General features: G+C 42.2%; 1 protein-coding gene across 3 annotated transcripts in view; it reads left to right on the top strand.

The window, feature by feature from the left end:
• Window positions 1-21,240, top strand: part of tm2d1 (TM2 domain containing 1) — a 128,060-nt gene that overhangs the window by 44,060 nt on the left and 62,760 nt on the right. For all 3 annotated transcript variants that reach the window (XM_041208062.1, XM_041208060.1, XM_041208061.1), the window contains exon 4: window positions 2,874-2,965. In XM_041208062.1, coding sequence (XP_041063996.1) covers window positions 2,874-2,965 — 92 coding nt within the window. The remainder of the gene's footprint in view (window positions 1-2,873; window positions 2,966-21,240) is intronic.

Below are 21,240 nucleotides of genomic sequence, written 5' to 3'. Positions count from 1 at the left end.
GCAGGATGGTGTGTTGAAATGGCAAGCGACAGGAAGGTCTGGGTCATGCTTGCAAACAGACCGAAGATGTTCCGCAAAGCGGTCATCCAGTTTGCGTTTGGTCTCTCATGTAGAGGAGACCACATTGGGAGCAGCGAATGCAGTAGACTAAATAGAAGGAGGTGCACACGAAGTGCTGCTTCACCTGAAAGGAGTGTTTGGACCCTTGAACGGTGAGGAGGGAGGAGGTAAAGGGGCAGGTGTTGCACCTTCTGCGATTGCATAGGAAGGTGCTGTGGGAGAGGGATGAGGTGTTCGGGGTGATGGAAGAGTGGACCAGGGCTTCTCAGAGGGAACGGTCCATTTGGAATGCCGACGGGTGGGGGGGTGGGAGGGTGGGATGAAGGGGAAATTTGTTTGGTGGTGGCATCATGCTGGAGTTGGCGGAAATGGCGGAGGATGATCCTTTGAACGTGGAGGCTGGTGGGGTGAAAAGTGAGGACAAGGGGGACCCTATCATGGTTCTGGGAGGGAGAAGAAGGTGTGAGGGCAGAGGCGCAAGAGACAGCTTGGACACAGTTGAGGGCTCTGTCAACCACCGTGGGTGGGAAACCTCAGTTAAGGAAGAAGGAAGACATGTCAGAAGCACTGTTTTGGAAAGTGGCATCATCGGACCAGATGTGACGGAGGTGAAGGAACTGAGAGAATGGGATGGAGTCCTTACAGGAAGCGGGATGTGAGGAGCCATAGTTGAAGTAGCTGTGGGAGTCGGTGGGCTTGTAGTGAATATTGGTGGACAGTCTATCACCAGAAATTGAGACAGAGAGGTCAAGGAAGGGAAGGGAAGTGTCAGAGGTGGACCATGTCCGCAAGCGCGACCCAGACCTTCCTGTTGCTTGCCATTTCAACATCCCATCCTCTGTCATGCCCACATGTCCATCCTTGGTCTGCTGCAATGTTCCATTGAAGCCCAACGCAAACTGGAAGAACAGCACTTCCTCTTTGGACTAGGCATTTTGCAGCCTTCCAGACTTAACATTGAGTTCAACAACTTCAGACCATGAACTCTTTCCTCCATCCTCACCCCCTTTTTTATCCCCTTTTTTCAATATTAATTTTCATTTTTATTTTTTATCCACTTATTTTTATTTTTTATAACCTTTCATTTTTATTCATTGTTTTACTCCCACCTTTTTATCCTATTTTCAATCTTTTTCCACCACCTTCCCTCCCTGCCACAAGGGCCATCTGTCACTTGTTCATGTTGTTCTTTCCAGAGTGCTTACCCTTGTCCAGCTATTATCACATTCTGCTTTCTGACCTTAATGCCACCATCAGCACCTCCTTTAGCCAATACCACTATCACTAACACCCTTTTGTCCATGAGATCTCTGACAATCTCTCCTTTGCCTCCACCTATCACTGGCCTTATATCCAGTTTCACCTGTTCCACTGCCCTTAAACAGTATAAATTTAATCACATCTTTACTTCTCTTTACCTCTGAAGAAGAGTCATGCGGACTCGAAACATTAACTCTGTGTTTTTCTTCTCCACAGATGTTGTTAGGCCTGCTGAGTTTTTCCAGCACCTTCTGTTTTTGCTTCTGCAGTATTTTGCAGCGTCTTTCCAGCATCTGCATTATTTTGCTTTTAGCCATGTAAGTGCTGTGGCTACAAGAGCAGCGCAGAGGCTGGAACTTCTGCAGCGAGTAATTCACCTTCTGACTTCCCAAAACCTGTCCACAAGCCAGTAGTGTGATGGAATACTGTCAACTTGCCTGGATGAGTGCAGCCCCAAAAACACTCAAGAAGCTCAACACTATCCAAGACAAAACAACCTGCTTGTTTGGCACCCCATCCACCGCCTTAAGAATTCACTTCACCACCGATACATAATGGCGGCAATGTGTACAGTGTTTACTGCAGCAATTCACCAAGGCTCCTTGACAGCACCTTCCAAACGTTTAGGGGAATGCCACCACCTGCAACTTCCCCTCCAAGCCACGCACCATCCTCATTTGGGACTATATCTTCACTATTTGCTATTCCTTCACTGTTGCTGGGTCAAAGTCCTGGAACTCTCTTCCTAACTGCACTGTGGGTGTACCTACACCACATGGACTGCAGTAGTCTAGTGGGCAGCTCACCACCACCTTCTCAAAGACAATTAGTGATGGCAGTAAATGTTGGCCTGGCCAGTGACTCCCACATCCCATGAATGAATAAATTGAAATGAAAAATACTTTCTTCATCCATAAGTATCTTGTGGTTTTGAACAGCATACCCCCTGCCTCAGATGTGTGTTTAAAGCCCTGCCTTGAAAGGTGGGTAGTTTATTAATATTTTCCATTCATCCCACTTTGTGTCCTCTCTGATGAATATTGCAACATTGTGTGGAGCCTTTTTATGTTGTAGTGCCATAACTCATTAGGAGGTGGATTAAGATTAACTGAACTCATTTCATTTTATAACTTTACAGCTAACACAGAGAAGGGAGGGTTTTTTCCCCAACATTTTGGCTATTGTTAAGCCATGACCTGAGGTTTAAAAATTCTGATAATTCACTGAAAATAAAAAGGCAGATTTTATTTTTCAGCTACAATGAAATTCTTTTAATGCATGCTTGGTGTTCATGACTAGCTGTAAAAATAGTAGAGCTGAGATTAGTAATTCAGTAAAGTGGGACACTATTTGCAACCAATCCCAAGTATTGCATACTAACAGTCTCCAGTGCTGTGCAATTGTGCCAGATTGCTATTTTCCTTTTAACTAGTAGATTCCCTTAGGTAAACTTACTAAACACAGCAAAACGTTTCTAAGTCTCAGTATATTCCACTTAATCTGTGGCTGCTGCATAAAATTTTAATTTTAACATTTTTTTTCTTTTGTTAAAGAACTGGTTACTCTTATAAAGTGGCGGTGGCCCTTTCCTTGTTCCTTGGATGGCTAGGAGCAGATAGATTCTATTTGGGATATCCAGCGCTGGGTAAGTATAATTCAAATGTTTTCAAATGCCACAAGGACATCCAGGAGTTGAATGCGTTTGTAACACTTTAGGCACATTATCAGAATGGCAGTTGTTTCAATGTAGACCATATGGAAGCTGATTAAAAGATAAGAATTTTGAGGTTTATTATTATTATGGCACCATCTAATCCAGTTGAGTTTGGAACTTCAATTTTGGGCTAGTCTACTTGAACAGTGGATAAAATAGATAAATAAAACATGCCACATTTGCAGTAGAATGTATCATATGTGTATCCATGACATCACATCATCGTGCGATGTATTCCAAGATGCATCATTCAGGAAACAAAACGGTTTGCAGCTACATTGCTACTGGGTGCTTTACAAAACAGGCTTGTAATCATGAGACTCCATCACTAAGATTGAATTTGGACTCATTTTAACATCCTACTGTTCAAGCTATAAAGCAAGACTTAAAGTTTAACAATCTGTTTAATCTTTCATTTTGTGTAAATACCGTAAAAGGATATTATCTGGTATTGCTTGTAGATGTGATGGTCATAGCTATTTTCTAGGAGAACCAGAATTGAATGCACATTTGTAATAATATCCACAATGTATATGCAGATCTTAAAGCAAACGTGGAAAGATCTTTATATTCACTGTAAAGGTTAAATATGTCAAGAGTGGAGACACTGAGGAGTGGTAACTACTGCAAAAGTGTATGTTGAATCCTGAAATATTGTAGTCTTATGTGTTTGGTTTCTGAGACCCATTCTTTCAGTAAAGTTGATGGTTTCACAGTAATGGCTGATTCAAATCTATTTTAAATTGGGCAGCAGTAGGGTTTGCAAACATTATGCAATCAGCCAGGCAAATTAGCTAAGCAAACGGAATAACAGACGCATAACTTTTTATTTTGTCTTTTTTATTTGATGACAATTTTCAACAGGTGGATTATTCCCTGAGCAGGTGATTCAAATCCAAAGTATTTAAAACTCCCAAAAATATTTATATATGGTTCTGTGATTAAAATAAATGGTATGTGGTGTGGATAAGTGGTTTGAACATATTCTAAAAGCGCATGTCTACCTGGTAGTTACAATTGTGGCAAGTAACCCAGAAGTCCGGAGGTCAGTCCCTGAGAAAACTGGTAACTTCTTTGCTAGCTGCTGGATTGTCATAAAAATTCAACTGGCTATTATCAATGAAGGGAACCTAGCTCCCCAATTCAATTTTTCCCTTGATTCCCATTGACTCCAATTTTGCTAGGGCTCCCGATGCCATACTCTGTCAAAAGCTGCTTTGATGTCAAGGGCAGTCACTCTCACTTCAGCTCTTGAGTTCAGCTCTTCTGTCCATATTTACACCAAGGCTACAATGAAGTCAGGAGCTGAGTGGCACTGGTGGAACCCAAACTGAGCATTAATGACTGGGACATTTCTGAGTAAGTGCTACCTGATAGCACTGTCGACAACCCCTTCCATCACTTTTCGATGATAGAGTGTTCACTGATTGGGGGCGGTAATTGGATTTGTCCTGCACAGGACGTAGATGGGCAATTTTCCACATTGCCGGGAGATGGCAGTTTGTAAATGTACTGGAACAGTTTGGCTAAGGACGTGGCTCATTCTGGAGTGCAAGCCTCGAGTAATACTGCTGGAATGTTGTCAGGGCTCATAGCCTTTGCAGTATCCAATGCCTTGCGTTCTTTCTTGATATCATATGGAGTGAATTGGAATAGCTGAAGACTGATGTTTTTGATGCTCAGAAGGAGGCTGAGATGGATCATCCACTCTGCACTTCTGGTTGAAGATAGTTGCATATACTTCAGCCTCCTCTTTTACACTGATGTGCTGGGCTTTCCCATTGTTGAGGATGGGGATATTAGTGGATCTTCATCCTCCTGTTAGCTGTTTAATTGTCTGCCACCATTCAAGCTAGACGTGGCAGGATTGCAGAGCTTATATCTGATCCATTGGTTGTGGGATCTTTTAGCTCTATCTATCACATGCTTCTTCCACTGTTTGGCATGCAAATAGTCCTGTGTTATAACATGATTGGTGCCTCATTTTGAGGTGTGCCTGGTGCTGCTCCTGGCATGCCCCCCTGCACTCTTCATTGGACCAGGGTTGATCCCTTGGCTTGATGGTAATGGTAGAGTGAGTGATATGCTGGGCCTTAAAGTTACAGATTGTGGTTGAATACAACTCTCCTTCTGATGGCCCACAACGCTTCATGGATACCCAGTTTTGTGTTGCTAGATCTGTTCAAAATCTATTCCATTTAGCATGGTGGTAGTATAATACACGACAATGGAGGGTATAGACAAGTGCACCTGCAATGGGTAGATTGGTGAGGACAAGATAAAGTTGATTTTTCCTTCTTGTTCGTTCCCTCGCCATGTGCTAAAGACTCAGTCTGGCAGCTGTGCCCTTTACGACTTGACCACCTTGATCAGTAGTGATGCTACTGATCTAGTCTTGATAATGGACATTGAAGCCCCCTATCCAGAGTACATTCTGTGCCCTTGCCACCCTCGGTTCTTCCTCCAAGTGGTGTTCAACATTGAGGAGCACTGATATACCAGCTGAGCGGGGAGGAACAGTTGGTGGTAATCAGTAGGATAGTTCCATGCCCGTCTTTGACTTGGCTGGTGTGGAATCAATGTTGAGGATTCTGTACAACTGTGCTGCCATGTCGGGGAGATCTGTCCTGTCAGTGGGTCAGGACTGGCCCGGGTATGGTGATGGTGGTGAACAATGAGCCTTATTCTTGAGCCAGACCTTAACAGACAATGATGCCTTGTAGCTTATTCTTGAGCCAGACCTTGACAGGCTATGATGTCTTGTAGCTTATCAAAAGTTAGAAAGATTTATTTGTCCCAACAGTTACTGCTAACTCTGCATTTCCTTGAAACATTTAAGCTTATACAGTATTAATTTAAAGTAAACCATCTCCCTTTTTTCTCTCTGCTGACCACACAGAACCCCTGCTATCTGACTGATATTCATTGATTTGCAGGGAAGCCTGCAACCTGATTTTGAAAATAGCTCCCTCTCCCTCTTCCCCATGGGAACATGAAACACATTAACCTTGCATCCAGGTGAAAATGCTAATTATCTTTGCCCAACTCCTTTTCATCTGAACTGTTTACACCCCAATACCAACTGCACCCTTCTGGGACTTTGGGAGACTCAGAGTCTACTCGTTGCAAACTCGGAGAAGCTGCCATTGTCTCCAAATGTAAATACTTTACCTCCAAACATAAATACCTTGCACCTTCTTCTCAGTAAAACCATCTAAGCCTTCCTTTACAAGAACAGAATTACCTGGAAAAACTCAGCAGGTCTGGCAGCATCGGCGGAGAAGAAAAGAGTTGACGTTTCGAGTCCTCATGACCCTTCAACAGAACAAGGCTTCCTTTGATCTTTACCAATCAAACCACCCAAGCTTATTGTCAAGAAGATGTTATAACAGGTCACATGACCCCCCTCATTTACTCTAAATTTAAAGCTACAGTACCAAACCTCATAATGTTAACAGTAATCACTGTTGTAGGAAATACAGCAGCTAGATTGTGCTTAGCAAACTTCCACAAGCAACAATGTGATAACCAAATAATTCTTCCTTTGTGATGTTGATTGACAGATAAATATTGGTCAGGACATGAGATAACTCCTCTGCTCTTCTTCAAAATAGTACCATTGGATCTTTTAGAAATTAGACAGGGCCTCGCTATAAATGGTTATTTTAAATTGCTTTTAAAATCGGTTAGAACATTTTTTGCAAATATGATATTCCTGCAATACGATTTCCAGTAGGTATTGACATATGAACAATTTTACTTCACTCTGATTGTAGAGTAGTTGTTGAAGCTGTTAAACACCATTACATTTGTTTGAACACAAATTTTATGGAAATAATATTTCAGGATCATTGAATTCCTATTGTTGAATAAGTTATATCTTGCAACTGTACAATATGTATACACAATCTGCATCTTGTAGTTGACACATTTTCTTTTCTGTCAGAAAATTTGAGAACAAAAATCCTTCTCATTTTAAGAGTTCTGACTCATTTTGTCTTGCTTGCACCTGAGCAATTCAAAATAGCTACTTCTGCATTCAGGTAGACAGGGGGCACTGCAACTCTGGCTTCTGCTTAAAACGCAGTGTTTCTCAAAAGTTATCCCTGTGCTAAGGCTCACAGAGCAGTTGGCCACATCATCTCTCAGTTCAAGTGGCCCATAAACGGGATAAACAGAGGTATTTTAGGCAAGGTTAAGAATGGACACTAATTATTTAAAGATAAAATAAATATATTTTCATGTATTTTTTTACCTACTAGAATCAGAAAATAGACGTATCACCTGACATTGGGCTAGGCACCAGACACAACAAAGGTACACCCTGCCCTGTCAGCCCTGCAAAGCCCTCATTACTAATGTGGGGACTCCTGCCAAAATTGGGAGAGATGTCCCACAGATGATTCAAGCAACAATCTGACATAGTCATACTCTCAGATTCATTCATACCTTGCATCCACGTTTCCGGACTCACCTATCACCATTCGTGGGTGTGTGCTGTCCCGTCAGCAGACCCTCAGTGGTATACAGTCAGGAGGAAGTGACTGGGGGTCTTCAACATTGATTCCAAGCTCCATGAAGCCTCAACATCAGGTCAAGCATGGACAAGGTAATTTCCTGATTACCATCTACCATTTGCCCTCAGCTAATGAGTCAGTACCCCTCCATGTCGAAAGCCACTTGGAAAAAGTGCTGAGCACAGTGCTCTGGGAAGGAGCTTCAATATGTGTCATCAAGAGTAGCTCGGTGGCATCACTATTGACCAAGCTGGCCAAATCCTGAAGGCCATCGCTGCCAGATTTCACTTGTGGAAGATAGTGAGAGACCCAACAGGAGGGAAAAAACTTATTTGACCTTGTCCTCATCAATCTACTTGTCACTGACAGGCATCTGCCTGTGACATTATTGATAGGACTGATCACAGCACAGACCTCATGGAGACAAAGTCCCACCTCTGCACTGAGGATATTCTTCATCGTGTTGTGTGGTACTGCCACTGTGCTAAATTGGATAGATTCAGAGTAGGTCTAGCAGCTCAAAACCGGGGCAGTATGGCCCATCAGCAGCAGCAGAATTGTATTCTGCCACAATCAACGTCAAGGCTTGTTATATCCCTCAGTCTACCATTATTAGCAAGCCAGGGGACCAATCCTAGTTCAATAAGCGGTGTAGGAGAGCATGTCAGAAGCACCAGGCATACCTATAAATGAGGTGCCAACTTGCATGCTAAACAGCAAAAGCAGCATACTGTAGACAGAATTTCACAAACCAACAAATAATGGATCAGATCAAAGCTCTACAGCCCTACCACTTCCAGCAGTGAAGGATGGTGTCCAATTAAACAGCTAACTGAAGGAGGCTCTGTGAATATCTCCATCCTTAATGATGACACAGCCAAGCATACGAGTATAAGAGGCAGGTCTGAGGCATTTGCAACCATCTTCAGCCAAAAGATCCATCGCTGCCTCCTCCTGAGGTCTGCTCCTGACTACCCCCTCTATCATAGAAACCAGACTTCAGTCAGATCGATTCACTGCACATGATGTCAAAAAACAGCTGAGTGTGCTGAATACGGCAAAGGCTATGGGCCCTGACAACATCCTGGCTATAGTGCAGCAAGCTTGTGCTCCAGAACTCACTGTACCCCTAGCCAAGTTGTTCTGGTACAACTACAACACTGGCATCCACCAATGAATGTGGAAAATTGCCAGGTTAATCCTGTCCACAAAAAGCAAGACAGCTCCAATTAACCTACTCTCAATTATCAGCAAAGTGATAGAAGATGTCATTGACAATGCTTAATCATCAATAACTTGCTCACTGTTGCTTGGTTTGGATTCCTCCAGGACCACGCAGATCCAAACCTCATTCCAGTCTTGGTCCAAACATGACAGAAGAGCTGAGTTCTAGAGCTGGGGTGAGAATGAATGCCTTTGACATCAAGGCACTGTTTGACCGAGTGCGACATCAAGGAATTCCTGTAAAAACGAAGTCAGTGGGAATTGGGGAAAACTCTGCACTAGATGGTGTCATACCTAGCGCAAAGAAAGGTGGTTGTAGTTGTTGGAGGCCAATCATCTCAACCTCAGGACATCACTGCAGGAATTTCTCAAGGTGTTGACTTAGGCCTAACCAACTTCAGCAATGACCCTCCCTCATCATAAGGTCAGAAGTGAGGTTGCTCACTGATGATTGCAATGCTTGGTTCCATTTGCAGCTCCTCAGATAATGAAGCTATCTGTGCCCACATGCGGCAAGACCTGAATAACATTCAGACTTAGGCTGATAAGTGGCAAGTAACATTTGTACCCCACAAGTGACAAGTCATGATCTACAGAAGAGGGCCTAACCACCTTCTCTTGACCTTCAATGGTATTATCATCATCAATGAATCCCCACCATCAACCTCCTTGGGAGATCACCATGAATCAGAAACTTAAGTGAACATAAATACTGTAGCAACATGAGCAAGTCAGAGGCAGGGTATGTGAGGGTATGTCACCTATATGTGGTGAGTGACTCAACACTTGACAGAATGCCACTTGATAACACTGTTGATAACATCTTGCATCACTTTGCTGATGTTTGAAAGTAGACTGATTGGGTGGTAATTGGCTAGATTGGATTTGTCCTGCATTTTGAGGACAGAACATAGTTGAACAATTGGTAGATGATAGTGTTGAAGCTGACTTGAACAACTTGGCTGGGGATGTGATTGGTTCTAGAGTACAAGGTTTCAGCACTGCAGTTGAAATGTTGTCAGAGTCCAAAGCCTTTGCTGTATCGATTGCATGTTCAGTTTCTTGATATAATGTGGAGTGAGTCAAACTGACAGATAACTGACAGTAGTAATGCTGAGGATCTCAGGAGGAGGCCAAGAAGATCGATCATAGGGAATATAGGCCATTTATCCCCTCGAGCCTGTTCCATTACTCAGTGGGATCATGACTGATCCATGACCAACTCCGTTTACCACCTTTTCCACGTATCCCTTAGTACCTTTGGATAATAAAAATCTTGTCAATCTCAAATTTAAAATGTAAATTTGAACTAACATCAATTGCCATTTGCCGAAAAGTTCCAAATTTTTACCATCCTTTGTGTGTAGACATGTTCACTAATTTCACCTCTGAAAGCTCTGGCAATAATTTTATTAGGCTGTGCCCCCTACTTTAGACTTCAGAACTAACAGAAATAGTTTCTCTCTATCTAATATCTTGAAAACTCTGATCAAATCACCCCTTAACCTTGTAAGTTTTAGGGGACACAATCCTAGTTTGTGTAATCTCTCCTTGTAATTTAATACTTGGAGCCCAGGTATTATTCTGCTTTCATCCACTTGACACTGGCTGAACATGGTTGCTCATGCTTCACCCATGGCTGTTGCACTCAGATGCTGGACTCTGTGATCATTGAGTTTAGGGATGTTCATGTGAGCCACCTCATCCCATTAGTTGTTTAACTGCCCACCAGCATTGACAACTGGATGTGGCAAGACTGCAGAGTTTTAATCTGATTGTTTTATTGTGGAATTGCTTAGCTCTCTATATATTAGTGTTGTCCAAAAGGATTTTGATGCTCGCCAAAATTGTGATGATCAGGTCACCATATTTGCCACATAGAGCAAATTATATGCATATATATCTGGTTTTATTCTTAGAATTTTTCATACCAGTTTGATACAACTGTGTGGTGTGCTACCCTATCTCAGAGCAGTTATATGTCAACCACATTGATGTGGGTCTGAAGTTGCATTTGCTCAACTGGACTAGGACAATGTACTAAGATAAAAGCAAAATACTACAGATGCTGGAAATCTGAAACAAAAACAGAAAATGCTGGAAAAACTCAGCAGGTCTGACAGCATCTGTGGAGAGAAAGACAGAGTTAGCATTTTGAATCCATATGACTCTTCTTCAGAGCTAAAGAGAAGTAAAATGTGATGAAATTTATACTGTTTAAGAGGGGTGGAGCAGGTGAAACTAGATAGAAGGCCAATGATAGGTGGAGTCAAAGGAGAGATTAACAAAGATGTCATGAACATAAGTACAAAGGGCTGTTAATGGTGGTACTGGCTAAAGGAGGTGCTGAAGGTGATATTAAGGATGGAAAGCAGAATGTGATAATAGCAGGACAAGGGTAAGCACTCTGGAAAGAACAACATGAACAAGTGACAGATAGCCCCAGTGAGGGTGGGGTGGGGGGAGAGGATGGTGGTGGGAAATAAGATTGAAAATAGGATAAAAGGTGGGGATAAAACGATGAATAAAGGGGATAATAAAGGGGTGAGGATGGAGGAGAGAGTTCATGGTCTGAAGTTGTTGAACTCAAAGTTAAGTCCAGAAGGCTGTAAGGTACCTAATCAGAAGATGAGGTGCTGTTCCTCCAATTTGCGTTGGGCTTCACTGGAACACTGCAGCAGACCAAGGACGGACATGTGAGCATGAGAACAGGATGGTGTATTGAAATAGCAAACGACAGGAAGGTCCAGGTCATGCTTGTGGACAGACTAAAGGTGACTAAACGCAGACTGGGGGTGACCGTCCTGGCTGCAATGTTCCAGTGAAGCCCAACGTGAACTAGAGGAACAGCACCTTATTTTCCGATTAGGCACTTTACAGCCTTCTAGACTTAACACTGAGTTCAACAACTTCAGTCCATGAGCTCTCTCCTCCACTCTCACCCCTTTTTTACCCCCTTTATTCATTGTCTTATTCCCACCTTTTATCCTATTTTTGATCTCCCCACCCCACCCCAACTAGGACCATCTGTCACTTGTTCATGTTGTTCTTTCCAGAGTGCTTACCCTTGTCCTGCTATTACCACATTCTGCTTTCTGACCTTAATGCCACCATCAGCACCTCCTTTAACCGGTACCACTATCATTAACACCCCTTTGTCCTTTTGTTCATGACATCTTTGCCAATCTCTCCTTTACCTCCACCTATTGCTAGCCTTCTATCCAGCTTCACCTGCTCCACCCCCCTTAAACAGTATAAATTTCATCACATTTTTACTTCTCTTTAGTTCTGAAGGAGAGTCAGACAGACTTGAAATGTTAACTCGTCTTTCTCTCCACAGATACTCTTAGACCTGCTGAGTTTTTCCAGCATTTTCTGTTTTTGTTAAGGACAATATACTGACTGCCAACCCAACTATATATATGAATGATTATGTGAAGAACATATTTTAGGTTAAGCATGAACATATTATAAATCGAGCATGAATAAACATGTATTATACATAAAACCACTTCTGTTCTTGTAAACCGCAAAAGCATAATGTTGGAGTTAATGTAGTTTTCAATCTTGCTCATTGTGTATTCAGTCATGTTTACTGACTCATGTCATTGATATTTGAATGATTGAATTTTTTAAAGAACAAAGCTGAAATAATGTACTGGAAAAGACAGAACTAAACCTGCTTTCCTGAGTGCAAAGATAGCTGATACTTATCCACATTGCTTATTTTTCATCTGATTCATGCCAAATTCTAATTAGAACACCTGGTTGCTTTGTTTAATTATAAGCGTGTTACAACTAAATTACTGCATTCTCTTTTAATGGAGTAGCAACGTTTCTGAGAGAAGACCTTTGTCTATTTCCACTCTGCCCAAAATCCAGAAGTGTACTTTTTAAGTAAACTGGCTTTGCAGATGGCTGCAGATGGCTTTGCTAGTAAACCAGTTTTGATCAATTATTTACCAGACTTTAGATGGGCTACTTGTACAGCTTCTCTCTGTTGGATGAATAGTACCTCAGTGACCTGGACCTTTTGTAAGCTAAATTATCTACTGTTTATTTAGAAATTAAAGATGCAGTGTAGAATCAGGCTAGCCTAAAACAAAGCACAGATATTGAGTGTTAGAGCAAAAGTAAGAAAAAAAAGGTTCCTTTATCTACTTGAACCTTGCTTTTATGAAGATGTGTTTATCAAAGAAAATTATCAATCAAGAAAAGCCTCAAATTTTCACTACAGTGCTTTTTGTAATTGTCCCGCTTATCTATCTTCATTTTGAACAATGGATACCACATTGATTATATTCCAGTTTTCTGCTACATACATCAATTGAACTCTGAAATGTAATTTTTATGGCTTCAGCGGTTTTCTCCTTTACTTACAGGATTATAGGATATATCCTGCTGGCCCTGGTGCTTTATCTTCCTTCAGGACAGCTAATTGATCCAAAATTTTCCAATTATGCATCATAACATTATTCATCTCGCTCTCAACCTCGTCAGGATTCACTTCTTCAATATGCTTTTTTGTAAATACTGGTGAAGTGCAGACACTAATTAACTATTTCTACAATTTTTGATCATTAGGAATTGACAATCCACATCTCGGAAGTCCCATCTTGCTTTTTAACAATTCTGCTTTTACTGATGTTCTTCTAAAATAGTTCAATGTTTGTTTTGGATTTTTTTCTCATGTTCCTTCTGAGCCTTTCTTGTCCCACTCTTAACTGCTTTTTAAAAACATTTGCTAACACTTTCCTTTTTTTCATCATTATTATTAATAGAGTTTTCATTCTTAATTGGTTTTGAATCTCTGTTTGTCCGTTGCATTCAAAAGGCTAGGATACCAGTTTCCGTTTCAAATGAAAAATGCTTGCTCAGTACTTTTGCATTTTCTTCTTTCATTCCAGTGTTGCTCCAAAGCCCTGTGTTGCAGTTTCTCCTTCCAGTTCACCCTCAGCTCGTTTTTCATCTTCTTAAAATGTGCTCTAACCTAACCTGCTATTATTGGTTTTGTGCTGACTTTTTCTTAAGCCTGATAATATTGTGGTCACTTTTCCCAAGGTTCTCATCTATCTGATCTGTTTCATTAATTGTAAACAAATCTAACAGCATCTCCACTCTTGTCAGCCTACCAACACACTGCTTGAGGAAGGAGTCCGGTGCGCATTTCAGGAATTCCATTTTTTTCTCATTTACTTCCTATCTGTCTCAAATGACAGTATCACTCTAAAAATGTGTTTACATAAATACAGGAAAATAGAAATCCAGCAGATTAGAGAAATTTATAAGAAGCAAAGAGATACAAAGAAAGTAATGAGGTGCAAAAATAAAAGGCTCACAACAGGTAGTGTAGGTAATAGAAAATGTTCTTGTAAATCTATCATGAGAAAGAGATGAGTAAAGGATGTTGTGGGCTCATTAAAAATGAATGCAGGTAAAATTGCAGATTGTTAAATGTGCACTTCATACCTGTTTTTAGAGGGTAGACAAAGCACAAAATGCCAGCAGCCCAAGAAAACCTAAAAGTAAGCCATTGGGAGGACCTTAATGCTTTTAATATAAGATTTTTTTTTAATAAGTGGTGGTAGATTAAGTGGTGGATTGAAAATCTCAGGTATCATTCCCATTATTTAAAAAGGGAAGGAGAGATAAAACAGGTAATGACAAACCTGTGTTATGAAATCCAAACTTCCTTTACAGTGATTAAGTGGTGGATTGAAAATCTCAGGTATCATTCCCATTATTTAAAAAGGGAAGGAGAGATAAAACAGGTAATGACAAACCTGTGTTATGAAATCCAAACTTCCTTTACAGTAGAGCAGAGGTTGTGAAATCCAAGTCCCCAGGCTCAAGAGTTTTGCACATGTGCATGCGCAATCAAATGTCTTTGCTGAGAATGGGCCCAGTGCACCTGTACATAAAGAAAAATGGTGTGAAAACCTGGATCATGTGAACGAGGAGCGGAGTGCCATTGCAGACTTGTGTCCCAGGCAGGAGGATAGGGAGAGGTCCCAAAATAAGAGTCCCAGACAGGGACAGAAAGAAGACCCAGTTAAGTTAAAAAGATTGGAGTAGAGAAAGAGGCTCCAAGCAGGAAAAGCACTGCAGTTAACAGACTTTAAGCGAAGAGGTCTCAGGAGAAGCCCTGGCAATCGAAGTGGGCTCAGGAGAAGCTCTGGCAATTGAAGAGGCTCAGGAGAACCCCTGGCAATTGAAGAGGGCAGCAGAATGTTGGTAACTCCATGCTGCAGGCCATTTTTTTCTCATTTACTGAGTTGAAGGGACTCCTTTAGAGCAGTAGTGTTCTGCTTGATGCAGCTACAGGACTGAAGTTGTACTTGTGATTTGGTGCTTGAGAGCAGATTCAGGAATCCAGGGAAATGGAATCTAGGGAGACGAGATTGAAACTCTGCAAGGTGAGGCCATCCAAGCTGGAGCAACGTGTGGAAAGAATTCCAAAGCGAGATCTTCGAAGGCGAAGACTGGAATCCCTTTTGAGAGAGACAGAGTTCCAACAAGACATTAGTCGTCTCAATTTCTCTGCTCCTCTCACCCATTCTAACCTGTCTCTCTCTGAACTTACTGCACTCCATTCTCTCAGGTCCAACCCTGACATTGTCATCAAACCCGCTGACAAGGGTGGTGCTGTTGTTGTCTGGCGCACTGACCTCTACCTCGCGGAGGCTGAGCGTCAACTCGCTGACACTTCCTCCTACCTCTCCCTGGACCATGACCCCACCACTTAACATCAAGCCATTGTTTCCAGGACTGTCACTGACCTCATCTCCTCTGGGGATCTCCCTCCCACAGCTTCCAACCTGATAGTCGCCCAACCTCGGACGGCCCGCTTCTATCTCCTACCCAAAATCCACAAACAGAACTGCCCCGGTAGACCGATCGTCTCAGCTTGCTCCTGCCCCACAGAACTCATTTCTCGTTATCTTGACTCCCTTCTCTCTCCCCTTGTCCAGTCCCTTCCTACCTACATCCGTGATTCCTCTGACACCTTACGTCACATCAACAATTTCCAGTTCCCTGGCCCCAACCGCTTCCTCTTCACCATGGACGTCCAATCCCTCTACACCTCCATCCCCCACCAGGATGGTCTGAGGGCCCTTAGCTTCTTCCTTGAACAGAGGCCCGAACAATCCCCATCCACCACTACTCTCCTCCGTCTGGCTGAACTTGTTCTCACGCTGAACAATTTCTCCTTCAACTCCTCTCAGTTCCTCCAAATAAAAGGTGTGGCTATGGGTACCCGCATGGGCCCAAGCTATGCCTGTCTCTTTATGGGGTATGTGGAACATTCCTTGTTCCAGTCCTACTCCGGCCCCCTTCCACAACTCTTTCTCCGGTACATCGATGATTACTTCGGTGCCGCTTCATGCTCTTGTCGGGACTTGGAAAAATTTATTAATTTTGCTTCCAATCTCCACCCCTCCATCATTTTCACGTGGTCCATCTCTGACACTTCCCTTCCCTTCCTTGACCTCTCTGTCTCAATCTCTGGTGATAGACTGTCCACCAATATCCATTACAAACCCACCAACTCCCACAGCTATCTCGACCACAGCTCCTCACACCCCGCTTCCTGTAAGGACTCCATCCCATTCTCTCAGTTCCTTCGCCTCCGTCGCATCTGTTCCGATGATGCTACCTTCAAAAACAGTTCCTCTGACATGTCCTCCTTCTTCCTTAACCGAGGTTTTCCACTCACGGTCGTTGACCGTGCCCTCAACCGTGTCCGGCCCATCTCCCGCGCATCCACCCTCACGCCTTCTCCTCCCTCCCAGAAACATGATAGGGTCCCCCTTGTCCTCACTTATCACCCCACCAGCCTCCGCATTCAAAGGATCATCCTCCGCCATTTCCGCCAACTCCAGCATGATGCCACCACCAAACACATCTTCCCTTCACCCCCCGCTATCGGCATTCCGTAGGGATCGCTCCCTCTGGGACACCCTGGTCCACTCCTGCATCACCCCCTACTCCTCAACCCCCTCCTATGGCACCACCCCATGCCCACGCAAAAGATGCAACACCTGCCCCTTCACTTCCTCTCTCCTCACCGTCCAAGGACCCAAACACTCCTTTCAAGTGAAGCAGCATTTCACTTGCATTTCCACCAACTTAGTCTCCTGCATTTGTTGCTCCCAATGTGGTCTCCTCTACATTGGAGAGACCAAACGTAAACTGGGCAACCGCTTTGCAGAACACCTGCGGTCTGTCCGCAAGAATGACCCAAACCTCCCTGTCACTTGCCATTTTAACACTCCACCCTGCTCTCTTGCCCACATGTCTGTCCTTGGCTTGCTGCATTATTCCAGTGAAGCCCAACGCAAACTGGAGGAACAACACCTCATCTTCCGACTAGGCACTTTACAGCCTTCCAGACTGAATATTGAATTCAACAACTTTAGGTCGTGAGCTCCCTCCCCCATCCCCACCCCCTTTCTGTTTCCCCCTTCCTTTTTTTTTCCAATAAATTATATAGATTTTCCTTTTCCCACCTATTTCCATTATTTTTTAAAAAAAAATTTTAAAATCTTTTATGCTCTCCCCACCCCCACTAGAGCTATACCTTGAGTGTCCTGCCATCCATTCTTAATTAGCACATTCGTTTAGATAATATCACCAACTTTAACTTTAACACCTATGTGTTCTTTTCTTCTATTGTTGTTGACATCTTTTGATGATCTGCTTCTATCACTGCTTGTTTGTCCCTACAACCACACCCCCACTCCACTTCTCTCTCTCTCTCTCTCTCTCCGCCCCCCACACACACACCTTAAACCAGCTTATATTTCAACTCTTTCTTGGACTCGAACTCAAGTTCTGTCGAAGGGTCATGAGGACTTGAAACGTCAACTCTTTTCTTCTCCGCCGATGCTGCCAGACCTGCTGAGTTTTTCCAGGTAATTCTGGTTTTGTTTTTGTTTTGGATTTCCAGCATCCGCAGTTTTTTTGTTTTTATTCCAACAAGATTGGTTGACTTACAGTGTTTACTGATGTCTGGGTGGGTTGTTGAGAGGCCCATGGAATCTATCCTGCTTGCATCTATTATTTATTGTGCAGTTTGGTGTGTTCGACCACAAGTTGCTTATTTTCCTGTTAATTCACATGTACCTCATGTTAACACTGATTTTTAGAATACAAGATAGAAATTGTAAATGGTTTTATCCTTCTGATCTTCTATAGCTAAATTTTATTTTTATTTGTTCAAACCCTGTGGAATCGTGTGCCTTTATTCTCTGAGCAAGTGTCTCAAATCTCAAATGTTGTCTACTTTAAACAAAATTAAATGGATCAATTTTCAAACTTTAGGGTCTGGTCTCAGATCATAACACCTGTCAGACCAGTTGTGGGGAGATTCCTGGAATCTTTTATCAGAGAAAGAGGAATTGAGCACTTGGTCATTTATCTGAGAGAGACAGCAGGGATTTGTGAAGGGTATATCATGCCTAATTATAATGTTGTTGATTTTTTATGAGGAAGTCATTAGCTTGGTCGAGCCTTTGAAAAATAATCAGAAAATGCTAGAGATACATGACAGCATTTTCTGTTTTTATTGAAGTTTTCCAGCATCCATAGTATTTTGCTTTTGCATGAGTCTCTTTGAGTGTTGTTTATGGACTTCCAAAAAACATTTGATATAATTCTGCACAAGAAATCATTAGCAAAAATGAAGTTATGTGGAATTGGAGATACCCTTGTGACATGGACTAATAATCAGTTGGGAGATACCAGACAAAGTGGGGATAACGGGCTTGGCGTTTGATTGATGGTGTGTGACATATAGTGTTGCCCAGTATATATAACACCTTGGTTAATAACAGTTGTATATTTAAGTGAGATTAGGTTTGAAGGCACAATAAGTTCTGATTGGGTATAGGAAGCTACAAATAGACATAAATAAATTAGATAAAAACAAAAAAACTGCGGATGCTGGAAATCCAAAACAAAAACAGAATTACCTGGAAAAACTCAGCAGGTCTGGCAGCATCGGCGGAGAAGAAAAGAGTTGACGTTTCGAGTCCTCATGACCCTTCGACAGAACTAAATTAAGTGAGTGGACAAAACCATGACAGATGGAATTCAAAGTAAAGAGGTTTGAAGGTATCGCTTTTGAATCTGAAAAAGGCAAATCAGAATATTTACTTCAAAAGCAAAATACTGCAGATGTTCGAAATCTGAAATAAAAGCAGGAAATGTCGGAAGTACACTGGAGAGAGAAATGGAGTTAACATTTCAGGTCATGACCTTTCATTAAAACCAATGATCTGATGTTCTGCTGAAAGGTCATGACCTAAAATGTTAACTCTTTCCCTCTCCACAGATGCTGCTAGATCTGCTGAGTGTTTCCAGCATTTTCTGTTTTTATTTCAGAATATTTACTTAATGGTTAGAGACCACAAACTATGAATACACAATGGGATTTAGGTGTCTATGTACACATATCATGACAAGCTAGTTCATTGGTAAAAGAAGTCATCAGGAGAGCTAAGGGGATGTTGTTGGTCTTTGCCTCAAGGGGGTTGGGATTCGTAAGTGAGGAAGTTATGCTTCAATTGTACGAAGCCCAATTGCACAAAGACCCCACATGGAGTACTTTGTCCAGTTTTGATGACCAAATCTTAGGGGAGATATCTTGGCTTTGGAAGAGGCACAGTGCAAATTCACCAGAATGACATCAAGGTTGAAAGGGTTAAATTAGGACTGTTTTCATAAACTTGACTTGTAGCCTTTGAATTTAGAAGGTTGAAGATGATCTAATTGAAGTTCCTGAAATGATAAAGAAATTATGTTAGGTAGATACAAAGAAACAATTTTCTCTTGTGGGGGAATCCTAAACAAGATGGCATAATAATTGCAGCTAAACTATTTTAGAAGTGAAATCAGGAAGTGCTTTTTTGCACAACGTGTATTAAAAATTGGTATTAAAAATCAGGAGCTCAATGAGATTGATAGATTTTAGATATAATTAAAGGGCGAAATATTCCCAATGGCCCAAGAAGATGATTGACCTGCCCCTGCTTCTGTGTTCCTATGACAGTTGGGTGATAAAAATCTCCCAGAACAATAATTTTATAATTGCTATTCTTTTCGCTAAACTGACGGTAGATTTCTTCTTCCTTTTCCTAAATTTGAAAGTCTGTAGTAAACCTTTACGAATGTAGCAAGCTCTATTTTAACTTTGAACTCCAGCCATATTGACTCTGTGAGCTGAATTTTGCTGTCGGCAAGCAGGGGGTGGGGCCCGCTCGCTGACACATAAAATGATGCGGGATGACGTCGTCCCGCTCCATTTAAATTTTCAGGAAGGCGGGAGCACGGCAAAATCAGCTGTGGGCCCGCCGACCTGTCAGTGGCCATTGACAGGATCATTAAAACAATTAAAGGACCTGCCCGTCCAACCTCAAGGTTGGTGGGCAGGCCAGGAGCACCGGAGGGAATAGAAAAAACATGAAACCACATCCACCAGTGAGATAAGGTTTCATGTAGGGATTTAAAAAGTTTAATGAAGTTTTAGTGAAATTTATGAACATGTCCCATCTCGTGACATTGTCACATGAGGGGGACCTGTTAAGGATTTTTTTTTTTCTATTTTTAATGTTTTCACAACTGTCAGCAATCTCCCTGAGGCAGCACTTTTCCTCAGGGAGATGTGCGCTCTTTAGTGCGCATGCATGAAAGAGCGCACTCTCGCATTTAGGGAATCCTCCCCGCCCGCACAAGGAGCGCATAGCGCTTCCCGCCAGGCGTCACGCTGGGCGGGCCTTAATTGGCCCGCCCACTTAAAATGGCGGTGGGGCCTGCTTCTCCGGCGGGGATTGGCTCCCCGCCCGCCGGAGATTGGGTCGGGCCCGTCCGCCCAGCAGGCTGAAAATTCTGCCCTGTGCTCTTTTGTCCATGTGAAACCTCTGTATAGCATATTTGACAAATTTGCTAGTCTGTTATTCTAATTTATCCTATTGTTCTTTATCCACACAAATTTATTTTCAATCTTTGTTCAGTTTTCAGAATGGAACCAGTTGATCCTCTTTAAGTCTAGACCTTCCTGTAAAATAACATGACACTATTATTTTCAGCTAACAGTTAACATGGAGACCATGTACTTTTTGTGCACAATTTTATAAAGAAGACACTAGGTTCCAAACAATAACCCAAAATTGTATACCAATTTCAAACTAATGTAAATACATATTACAGTGGAAGGAAGGTATTTATTAGGTATAAGCTGAACCCTGCTTTAACAATTATTCAGACACAATCTGAGCTACCAATATTAACAGTTAAGGCAACCAGAGTGTTGCCCACAACAATCTTTACCTAAAGCTATGAACACTAATATTTTTCAATGAGGTAGCAACACACAAACAAGTTCATCTGAAATTTCTCCCTTGCTATTTAGTAGGGGCATTAATCCATTAAAAGGAATTTTAGACAAGTGCATGAAATGTTCTT

This window comes from Carcharodon carcharias, chromosome 16 (assembly GCF_017639515.1).
Source record: "Carcharodon carcharias isolate sCarCar2 chromosome 16, sCarCar2.pri, whole genome shotgun sequence".
NCBI lineage: Eukaryota > Metazoa > Chordata > Chondrichthyes > Lamniformes > Lamnidae > Carcharodon > Carcharodon carcharias.
Note: the sequence above shows the minus strand (reverse complement) of the source record. Positions and strands in the feature narration are given on the sequence as shown.